At 36.4% G+C, this 12656-nt stretch overlaps 1 protein-coding gene across 2 annotated transcripts in view; it reads left to right on the top strand.

Moving 5' to 3' along the window:
- LOC149787826 (peptidyl-prolyl cis-trans isomerase FKBP4-like) overlaps positions 1-12656 on the top strand; it is a 93848-nt gene that overhangs the window by 19249 nt on the left and 61943 nt on the right. For both annotated transcript variants that reach the window (XM_089974045.1, XM_089974046.1), the window contains exon 5: positions 7675-7758. In XM_089974045.1, coding sequence (XP_089830171.1) covers positions 7675-7758 — 84 coding nt within the window. The remainder of the gene's footprint in view (positions 1-7674; positions 7759-12656) is intronic.

Here is a 12656-nt window from a genome sequence, read left to right as displayed (position 1 = left end):
TTCTTGCTGTAGTCTTTCAAACGAATAGGAGTACAAGCGTTAATTATTGTAAATATGCAATATATAAATGTACATGGAAACGCATATGAGAAAATTTTAGCAGTATGAAATTTGGTACAGACATCGTTGATAGACCTTGGAACGTGATGCTATACACGTGCTTCATCTTTCTTAACCTAATTTTGCTGTTCATTCTTCCCATTGAATTCAGACACACAATGATGCGTGACAAAATTATTGAATAGTTCAAATATGTTTGCAATTTTTGCAATGGAATTACATATATTATGGGTTAATTTCAAGCCCCAACGGTACGATATCAGATGGCAAGTAAACGGTGTTGATACTCTGTTTATGCTGTATATTAGACATTGAATTCAGACACAATGATCTGGGAAAAAAGGATTGAATATTGTAAATCTGTGTGCAAGTTTTCAATGGAATTACGTTCATTATAGATGAAATGAATGCCTGATGGCACTATATAGTAAACGGTGTTGATACCCTATTCATCATATACATTAGACATGAATTCATGTATATGTGCCAATGAGTTGTTCTCTAAGAAAAGTAAAATCCTGTAAAACCCTGCATTAATGCGACCCCGATATTAATGCAATTTTTGGACCCTAATTATCGTGTAATGGGGGGTTCTACTGTAGTAATTTGTTTTAAAAATATAATGGGTGAAAAGCACTTTCTAATTTTGTTTTAATGAAGATTTTATTTGCAGTGTTTGCAGTATTTTTTATAGAGTCAGATTGAAACTGTAAGTGAACCTATAATGGCAGACATTGCTGTGTCTGGGAAATGTTACTTCATTAAATTGTCTGTTTTCGTAAATAATTCGGAAAATAGATTAGGGGAAATATACAATTCATTGAAAGCAACGTCTTAATATTATGTGACAAAAATTTACCTTAAAAATGATTTGTGTTGTGGAACTTGAAAAGTGCTGCAACTTTTTGAGAGCAATGTTATTTTCTGGCATTCATTTTTGTGAAAATACAGAAAAGAAGTGAAAAAAATAATACTTTACCAATGCATGACATTACTATAAATATGTAGGCAAAACCAATAAAATTGCAATCCTATCAACCAGTTGATGAAATGAAGCTAGAAAAAGAGTTGTCATTTTAAGAAAATCCCTCTTTAAAAAAATAGATGCACTCACGTTATTCATGGAGAAATGTGTTCTTTGGCATGTTTATTTGGTTGGAAAGAAGGGTCTAGTTTGGTCATATATCAACACTAATACTTCAGTGTATTGTTTATGAATAGATAATGTTTAATAAGCAACAATGAAATTATTATAAAGGGTATGGTGTGAAGTTACTCTGCTCCATGTACATGTTCCAGTGAGTTGTTTCAGAGTAATTTAGAAATCATTTTGGCTGACATGTTATACAGAACTTTTAGAAAATAAAAAATATTAAGTGGTAGTTTATTAAGTATTTTTCAGACTTACAACTTTCAGACTTCCAAGACTAAAATCTCATTACTCATATTAGTTAAAAATAATTACAATGTGTTCTTTTAAAGTCATGTGACCAAAATACACTGCACATATCTCCATCCAAACATTCACTTTCAAGTATTGATACAATGTACATGAATATAATAATTTTATAAAAAGCATTTATAATAATAACATGGATTATTCAACATGAAAGCAAAGTATTGCTTAAAACCAATGTTAAATAGATACTGAATAAAAGGACATGATTTAGGTAAGAGAAAGAGAATATATATATGGTTTGCTTCCACTTCTTCCTGTTCAGTTCCCACTTCTCCCTACACTGCCCAAAAGGAGAAGTCGCTTCTTCATAAAATTAATGTCGTGCTGCATCAGATTTTTGTGAGATGTGAAGCTAAAACATCGCATTCGTCATGGTGTTTGTGTTGGTGGCTCTTGTGGTAGCTGCAGTTCTTGGTGTTAAGTCAGGGGTGGTCAAACTACGGCCAACCAAGGGTTTTCATGTGGCCTAGGAACAAGTCATCATTCGCACTGACTCTGTTTATGTTACTCTGTTTATCAAATAAATGTGCTTCTTTTGAAGTTTAAGTTTTCAGATATTAACAACATATTAACAACTGAAAATTAAGTATGATGTTATTTAGAAAAACCTTTTGTTTTTGCTATTTCAGATATTAATTATTTTACTTACTGAACTATGTGGCTCGCAACAAGGTGTAAATTTGTGTATGCGGCACTTGCACTGGAAAGTTTGCCCGCCTCTTTGTTAAGTAGTTCCTCGTCTGGTTTATCTCTGCTACCTGAAATGTCACCAAAAAATATGGAGATCTCACAGCATACAGGACTCAGGCCATATGTCTGAAAAAACAAATTATGATATAACAATGCATTGTTAAGATGGTTGTCAATATGAACAAAGAATTTGTTTATCTAACAATAAATAAATTCCAGTGCATTTTATATCAAGTTTGCAGCTTCCTTTCATGGTGCCTGTGAATGTATTCACTCCAAAGCCAAGGTTGTCGCGACATTGACAAAGCCAGTGTATTCCCTGAATAAACTTTTTACACATTATTTTTCGTACTTTTAAGAAAAGCAGTTGATATGATAATATACATTTTTACACATTACTTTTTGTACTTTAACGAATTTCCGTTGATGAGAAAAATACATTATGAAATTTTGGGAGCCATGCCAAAGTTGTGTTATATTCAAGTTTGTGTTATAATGGAGCATGCTATAGCAGGTTCACACTGTAATTAATATATATATATATATATATATATATATATATATATATATATATATATATATATATATATATATATATATATATATATATTAATTCACCATGGAAAAAAAGGAAAAAAATGACAGTGTTTTGTACTGGTAACAAAACTACACATTGTTCTCTATTCTACTTGAGGGATACAAGAAAAGATTGTAAAACTCATGACTGAGTTATCCCACCATCACTGTAAATTGCTTTGTATGATTTTTTTTGCCAAACATTAAACAAATTCTTGATTGCCCCCCAAAAAGTTATTGATGTAAACAAGCATAAACAATATCCCTGCATTTTTAAACTCTTGAAACTTTAAAAAGTGTAATGAATTATTCAGCAGTTTGGATTGGGTTTTCAATACAAGATTCTTCCACCAGTGTACTCTGTTGATATGTGAATTTTTGTCCCCTGCTTAATGGTGAAAAGCAGCAGGTATTTGCATGTCTCTCCCTTTGTTTGGTTGTCATATTTTTGTGTTCAGTTAGTTTAATGTCATTTAAATAAATTGATGAAATTCTGAACTCTTGTATATCATTACAAGAAGATGTGGCACATTTTGTTCTCTATCTTAAAGGTGAGGTCATAGGTCAGTGTCTTGGGTTTACTATCACATTTTCATTAACATTCCTTCTTTGTCAAAAGATCATTTTCCCCATATTGTAACTTCACAGAAGTACTCATAGAGTATCTCTTTAATTTACAAGTCATTGCTGCCTTTTCTGTGCCTCACTTCAGATATGAAAGAAACATATTGGGTTACCTGGTTACCCATACTTCATACTCTCCATCTCTCCATTTGTTAATCTATTTTTTTTGCCATTAACTGTGGTTAAGTTTTACATTTATGTTAGGTTGGTGGGGAATTCATTTTCAGTAACCACATTTCTTATTGTCCTATCATCAAAAAAGTTGGAAGCTACAGTGTTTTGCCTGTTAAATGAAATGTTCCTTGTTCATTAATCCATTCACAGTACTCGCAACATCTTTGACCCTATTTCACCCAAAGTCATGAACATTATGTGCATGCATCTCAGGAAGAGTAGCTCAGTCAGACCAAAACTAGGTTACTGTCCTAATTTGCATGCTTAATTGACTTATTTTCAGCTATTTAATCTTTACATCCACAGTGTTTGGGACCCAATTTCATGTAAACTCGTGAAGATGGATTTGTGGATGAATATCTCAAGGAGAATAACTCAACCATAATCTTTGACCTAATTTTTGCACTTTTGTATGATGTTGCAGCCATTCATTTGTTACACTCTCATTATCACTGAACATTTTTCACCTACAAATAACAATTTTTTGTGGATGCATCCTAGGAAAAGAATTGCTATCATACCAAAAATTGGTCACAGTGACCCATTTTTCAGGCTAAGTAACTTTTAAATTTTCAATGGCACCAAGTGGCAGAGTGGTCAAAGGTGCATTCTTTTCAGATCAGTTACATCTTAACTATGTCCATGTGGGTTCGAGACTCTACTTAGCCAACATGGATAAGTAAGAAATCTTTATAGCAGCTTCCTATGGGTCCGTGGTTCTTCCAGGGTCTTTCCATGTTCTGCCTAGCATGAAGAAATACAGCATTTAAACCCACAAAATAAAACATTTGAATTTTCAGCTGTTTTCTATGCCATAAAATGAATAACCCTATTTCACCTTCCCTCCTGAAAATTTGTAGATGCATCCTGAAGTGTGTAACCCAATTATACACAAACTAGGTCACTATGACCTAATTTGCACACTTGAATTACTGGTATTTTATCCATTTTTTTTTTCTATTCTCATGAAAATTGGTATGTGAATGCACTTCAGGGTTGATTTACAAACCACAATGTGGTCATTGTGACCTAATTTTCATGCTTGAGTGACATTTGTAATTTCAGCCATTTATTTATTGTGCACTCAATATCATGGTTTCTATTTAACCTTCACATATGGAAATTAATATCTATCTATGCCTGAGGGAAAGTAACTCAACCATATTAAAACTAAGTCACTTTGATCGCATTTTCATACTTAAGGGAGTTTTTTTGCTTCAGCTTTTTATTCATTATGCAATCAATACCTTGCTTTCTGTTTAACGTTATTAAACTTAATATGTGCATTTAAGGAAGAATAACTTGACCATATTTAAACTAGGTCATTATGACCTTGTTTTCATGTTTAAATGATATTCATTTGTTACACCCTGATCACCTTGGATCCAATTTCACCTTTCCTCTTCGGAAGTGGTATGTGAATGCATTTCAAGGTAGATAACTCAATTTCGTCTCGAGCATAATTTGAATGCTTGAGTGACATGTGCCTGTCACTAGTTTGTCATCTGATTTTCACTCTTGGGTGACTTGTGTATTTTCAGCTATTGAATTTTTGCATCCTCAATATCTTGGTTTAGTTCTGGTGTTTTACAGCAAACCAACACAAGTTGGGTATTTAAGCTTGCAGCAGTTGTAATGAAATGCCTTGCCCAAAAACACTGTGATAGCCAGCTTGTGCTGGATTACACTATGGTAGCCAGCCTTTACTGGATTACACTATGGTAGCCAGCCTGTGCCTGATTACACTATTGTAGCCAGCCTGTGCCTGGGTACACTATTGTAGTCAGCCTGTGCTGGATTACACTGTGGTAGTCAGCCTGTGCCTGATTACACTATGGTAGCCAGCCTGTGCCTGATTACATTATGGTAGCCAGCCTGTGCTGGATTACACTATGATAGCCAGCCTGTGCTGGATTACACTATGGTAGCCAGCCTGTGCTGGAATACACTATGGTAGCCAGCCTGTGCTTGATTGCACTATGGTAGTCAGCCTGTGCTGGATTACACTATTATAGCCAGTCTGTGCTGGATTGCACTATTATAGCCAGTCTGTGCTGGATTACACTATGGTAGTCAGCCTGTGCTGGATCACACTATTGTAGTCAGCCTGTGCTGGATAACACTATTGTAGCCAGCAAGTGCTGGATTACACTATGGTAGTCAGCATGTGCTTGATTACACTATTATAGCCAGCCTGTGCTGGATTACACTATGATAGCCAGCCTGTGCTGGATTACACTATGGTAGTCAGCCTGTGCTGGATTACACTATGATAGCCAGCCTGTGCTGGATTACACTATGGTAGTCAGCCTGTGCTGGATTACACTATGATAGCTAGCCTGGGCTTGATTGCACTATGGTAGTCAGCCTGTGCTGGATTACACTATGATAGCCAGCCTGTGCTTGATTACACTATTATAGCCAGTCTGTGCTGGATTACACTATTATAGCCAGTCTGTGCTGGATTACACTATTATAGCCAGTCTGTGCTGGATTACACTATTATAGCCAGTCTGTGCTGGATTACACTATTATAGCCAGTCTGTGCTGGATTACACTATGGTAGTCAGCCTGTGCTGGATCACACTATTGTAGCCAGCATGTGCTGGATTACACTATGATAGCCAGCATGTGCCTGATTACACTATTGTAGCCAGCCTGTGCCTGATTACACTATTGTAGTCAGCCTGTGCTGGATTACACTATGGTAGTCAGCCTGTGCTTGATTACACTATGATAGCCAGCCTGTGCTGGATTACACTATGGTAGCCAGCCTGTGCTGGATTACACTATGATAGCCAGCCTGTGCTGGATTACACTATGGTAGCCAGCCTGTGCCTGATTACACAATTGTAGTCAGCATGTGCCTGATTACACTATGATAGCCTGTGCTTGATCACACTATGGTAGCCAGCCTGTGCTGGATTACACTATGATAGCCAGCAAGTGCTGGATTGCACTGTTGTAGCCAGCCTGTGCTTGATTACACTGTGGTAGCCAACCTATGCTGGGTTACACTATGGTAGCCAACCTGGGTTGGATTTTACCCTGCACAATTTTGATTGCAAGTCTGCATGCTAGCCATTGAACCACAGTAGCAACTCTTGATAACTTGAACCAGATTTTACCTATAATCACAGAAATTGAGATTTGGATGTGTCTCAATGATGGTAACTTCACTGCACCAAACTGGGTCCCTTTGGTGAAATTGTTCATATGAGTGATGTCAGTTTTCAGATGAGTTTGTTACATCCAATTTATTTTTAACTTTATTATACCTAATCTATTTAAAGTTTTCTTTCCATCCTAAACCTATGAAACATTGTAATATCATTACATTTAGGGGTGAGAGTGCACAAGAATCCTTATTTCCAGCTGGACACTATCTTGTTAGTACAATTAATCCTGCATTTTTTAATGGATTACTTTGAAACTTAGCAAATATTTGGATCAGCAGCTGAAGATGTGGACAAATCATTTTTATTTTACCTATTCTGTAAGAGTTATTTGCCTTTTGACTTACAGCTGGATGCAATATTGGACAGAATTTTGTGAATGCAACTGCTTTTGCAGTCTTTGGTAGATTGTTGTGAAACTTTGGTACTTAGTAAGGTCATCATTTGACTTAACATTTGGTCTATAGATTCAGTAAACTGATCTCCATTATAGGGCATGAGTGGGATGTAGGAGAAGTAAGGGTATATTTACATGACCAATTAATCACCAATGCTCTAGTTTGTTGATGCATCCAGATACTGCATTAATATTTCTTTCATCCAGATGGTGGCTTAGTTTTTAGCTTAGACTGACGGGGTTACGGGTTTGAATCATGCATAGACCATCCTGAATCAGCTTTATGTTATATCTCATTGCAAGGCACTTAAATTGGAATGCTTCATGATCAATCCTCCATATCAATCTAAATTGTTAGCTGCTCCTATCTGCTCCGTTTGGTGAGGGGATTTGTATTTACAAGTAAACATTTTGTTCTTTGTTTATTTCAAGACTTTGAAGCAAGCAAGCAAACCCTATATGGGCAACTTTTAATTTCCATTGTAGTTAGTTATTTTATTTGTTGTTTTTTTTTTCAGGCCAAAGACAGCTGGGAACTTGATGACAATGAGAAGGTAGAACAGGCATACATTTTCAAAGACAAGGGAACAAAATATTTCAAGGTGCATATATGAAGACTTCTAGATCATTATATTACTCTGAGGGGTACAATAGTATTGTTGTCACCACATTATACATATGTATAAAGACTAAAGGTATCTTGTAGAGGTTGGCATAATGCATTATTACTTGTCACTACAGTTAAACATGCATTAATAACTCTAACCATCAGAATTGTTACGATCAATTCATTTATTTTTTTTGGATATATTTTCTCATAGTTATTTGAAAAATTACTTCACTGATACTTGAATTTGTGGTTTTGGGAAGTTGTCCTCTTGTTTCATCAGTAAAACTACACGTTCATTGGGTCTTTTAAATTCATGATTTGTAAAAACCATAAAATCTGTGAAAAATAGTGGGAGGATTGCCACCAAACTTTACAGTTCTAACGTATAATTGGTTCTGAATAAAAATGGTTGGAATATGGCTGAGATGGGAGCCATTTTGATAATCTTTTTGCCACACCTTTCATGCCTAATGGGGAAATCTCTTTGTCTAGTATGCCATCCTGACATGAGAGCTCTGGAATCCTATGGATCAATCTACCCATTATAGTGCTTTAGGGCACCCTGTTCATTTCAGATCCAGTATAGAGCTTCAGTACCTACTTGATACAGAATCATAATTAATTTGCCATGATGATCCATGAACTTGGCGAATTTTTTTACATGGCCCTCATAGATTTAAAATTCCTCCTTACTTGTCCAGGGTCCCATCAGCTGCAGACATCCCCAAAAGACCCTTTCAGTCCCAGCATTTTACAGCAGGAAATATAACAATCTTCTCCAGAAAAGGGTTGTCAAAATTGTTCACAACACAGAACTACTGGGCTTTTACTCCAGACTGTTCTTGGAGACAAAGGCCAGTGGCCCATTTTGACCAGTTATATCTCAGTTTTTGGTCATTTCATATAGGCACCATGGTTCCAAATGGAAACATCAAGGCAGGCTTTAAATGCTGTTCAGGAGGGAGACATATCAATCAGTATAGATCTGTAAGATGCATATATACAAGTCCCAGATCACAGTTGCTCTAGGAAGTTCACTTGGTTTGTCTTCAAGGATACAGTTTACCATTCAGTACACTCCTTTTTGCTCCTAGCACCAGTCCCTGGGTCTTCACAAGATTATTGGCAGACTGGTGCCTCACTTCAGGACCATCACCATTTCCATGACATCCAACTTCCTTACCAACATAATTCAAAAACATCAGGTGACATGAAATCTCTTGTTACACTCTTCCTCAGCCTTGTATTATTTGTCAACAAGGAAAAATCTAATATCATACCAGCTTGACATTTCACCCACATGGGTACAGAGTTCAGAACGTCTCTGGAGAGATTATATCTCCTTCAGGAATGTGTATTGAAAATTATTTCAACTTGCTTCATTTTCTGCAAAGAACCATATTTCAGCTCAGGAATTCCTTGGCCTGCAAAGCTTATTTATTGTGGCAGCACACCTCATTGTTTGGAGTCACCTGTTCAATTTTGTTCCAGTAGAGATCAAAACTATTCCTATTGGAACAAAGCATGCTACAAACATACAAGACCTGACTTGGCTTACAGCATGTGCTTCCCTGGCAGGCCCAACCTCTGAATATAATGATTTGCAAGCACAGCGGGCAGGTGTGTGGTGTCCACTCAGGATATCAGCATCCTACAGACGAAGGCCATGGTAAAATACATTTCATTATTGACAGGAGAAACTTTCTATCCGACAACTCAACTTGGATGAATTGTCTCAGATGGCCAGAGGGAGGGGGGACCAAATTATCAGACCTCAGCATGTTTCTTTGGTATTTCATAAGGTGGTGTCATCAATGACAAATCCATGTATGTGATGATGATATTCTGGGAAGACCAGTGAATAATTTTTACCATATGAAGTAATTTTCTTGTGCACTTTATGTTCTGGGACAAATCTTTTTTCTTCTCAGAGTTGCAAATTTTGGGACACTGTTTCAGTCATATTATTGATGCTTAGTTAGCAAATATGATTACCGTATATACTTGCTTATAAACCAACTTGAATCTAAGATTTAGATTGATAGATGGCTAGATGGATGAATGGATAGAGACAGACAGAACCAGTGCAAAATAAATACAGTTATATTATTGATTATCACAGATAAATTGATAGCTTGCATTCTGTCAATCTTCATGTAATAAAATGCTAAGAAATCCATAATACATAACATTTTCAATCCATTTATATGATAAACCAATGAATTCTGTTGCAGGTCACATACCAATATACAAATAGTAGTACAGAATGATCTGATTCACAAAATCCACTAATATTGACTACATATATCTTACAAATCAGCACCAAAAGCCCACATCTTTGTGATCTTGTCACTATCTAATGTCAACTGGCACAAAGCCCAATGGTCAGAGTCACCAAATAAAGTCCTAAAATTCTTCATCTTTACTATTTCCAGAAGATGTTTATGTGGGTTCTGCAAGTGACAATTTGGTCATACAGTCTATTAAAAGGATGCAACTAAATAGGTGTCGCTTGTGTGGCATGATCACAGGGGGTTCAGATAAGCACCTCTGTTAACTAAATATTTGACTGTTCTTGGCACTGGAAAAAGTATAAAATTTGCTGCTAAATCAAAGGATTGTTGGTGCTTCCTTTATGAGCTAAAGATGAATTCTGATGCAAACAGGTATTGTCAACTGGGGAAAAAGGGATGGTGCTTGTTGGCCCACATAGACTGACAGATAAATTATCACTTAGGAATTAGATATAGCATATAAAATGGCAAATACAAATCAAATATAAACTTTTATTGCATCAGCATTCAAAAGAGTTTCTACAGCAAAACAGAATTTATAATACAAATACACATTATTAGGATCATGGTAAAAGAAAAAATATATCATTAAATATTTGTGGTAAACAACATTGATGGACACTTCACTTTATGCTGGCAGTATTTGTGTGACAAGATTTTTGTTCACACTGTTTCATTGTTTCAGTTTATTTTCAAAATTCCTATGCATACTGGTAAAAAGAAACCAAAGTCTGCTTCTCAATGTTGGCAGTTTTGTATATAAAAAAACATCTTCACAATTGAAAGAATCCAGTCAGCAAAGCATTTCATTGTCTTTAAGAATACATTTTCTTATTGCATGTGTTCGGGTCTCAGGCTCTGCTAACATGGGTACGTGAGAAAGCTTGCCAGTAGCTTCTTATGGGTTGGTGGTTCTTCCAGGGGTTTTCCAGGGTTCTTCCTCCTCCAGTTCTACTGGCCGCCATGTATAGCCTATCTTGTACTGAAAAATTGTGTTAAACCCAATGACGACAATATCTAATTGATGCTGGCCAAAATATTGTCATTTGTACTCAAAGTGATTGTATATCCTAATAATGATTTTTATTGTTTCATATTATTAACACATGGATATAATATGCTTATTGTATATTATGCACTGTACACCATGGGGTGCATGAATTGCTGGTGCCCTCAAGCATCTGGTTGTTATGTCTTTTGGATATAATTTTTGGGATCCAATTTTCAGTTTGATAACCTCTGAGGACAACCAATCATAAATCATTTATCTATATTCAAATCAGTGAACAAGGCATCAGGGTTTTTACCTGACATAAGCATTACATGCTGTGGAGGTATAAGCTGCATTACAGGACCATGCAGATTGTGGATATGTTTGTTTCTTCAATAAATAAATTGCTTATGAAAGAAAGAAAAAAGGAATAAATGAGGACAGTATACGGTTTCTCCTTTGAATATGTTCCCCAATCACATTACGTTAGGAATATTAGCCTGCTACCTTGTGAATCCTACCGTACTAAAAGACGAAAATAGTTTTATTATCTATTTTTAGATAGACAAAGGGCAATAACTCTTGCCCATTACCTACCCTTGATACCACCAGGTATTGCCAGTTTTTAGCTTTCGCTGTGTCCTGAGACACATGCAGTACAATAGCCTCTGACAATCCAGCCCGTTTTTGTGCTCCTATGGACCCATTCAACATTCATTTTGCATTTATAATGTAGATTTATCAATCTACTGCAGGTTATATACTTTATTTTACAATTTCTGCAGATATTTTGAGAGATTTGTCACTTGTCAGTACTTTGTCTTTTAGGACCACCGTCCCATCACACTATCACTGACCTTAGATAAGGTAATTACAGGCTTGCGTACATTTGACTTTATTATCTTATTCCATGGTTAGGGATAGGGAAGCCATGACTTCTGCTTTGCTCCATATGTATATATTGTTTCTGACATACAGCATCTATAATATGTAATATGGGTTGCCGAGTTAGATGATTTATACTATTAGCTAGTTAGTCACATACTGATTGGCTAATCTATGCTTTGTTTTCTCTCATCTTGAGTCATTTCAGGAGGAATGTTTACTACATGTAAGACATACATGTGCACAAAGATTGCCATGTTCGGCATTGTGAAGGGAAGGAGCTGAATATGCAGTGTTTGATAGGAAAACACATGCCTGCTGTACCTCAGAAAGTGGCAGAGGGGAAAGAGAGATGGTCAAGGTCATGGCAGGATACCTCTGACATCCTTAGTCTCCACCCCAAATTGGCCTCAGTGGCAAGCCTTGTAGGGGTCACTTGCAGCCCACCCCACCCCCCAGCTAAAGTTCATTGCACGGAACCACCACATACCATTAGGTCAGGGGACGGAGAGCTTAAAGGATGGGACCATCCATCGCTGGATAAGATGCATCAATCAGTACAGCAGTTGAAGCTGTACTTTCTTTCATCTGTTCCCCATTATTAGACAACCCAGATGGGGTTAGCCTCCACATGTCAGCATGGCCTTAGTGCTGATAAGTCGGCGTGCATGGATTTACAATTAATCATCTGGACCCAAATAATAATAATAATACTGTTGC

The sequence above is a fragment of the Sinohyriopsis cumingii genome, chromosome 11 (assembly GCF_028554795.1).
Source record: "Sinohyriopsis cumingii isolate HCF-2022 chromosome 11, ASM2855479v2, whole genome shotgun sequence".
In the NCBI taxonomy this organism is placed as follows: Eukaryota; Metazoa; Mollusca; class Bivalvia; order Unionida; family Unionidae; genus Sinohyriopsis; species Sinohyriopsis cumingii.
Note: the sequence above shows the minus strand (reverse complement) of the source record. Positions and strands in the feature narration are given on the sequence as shown.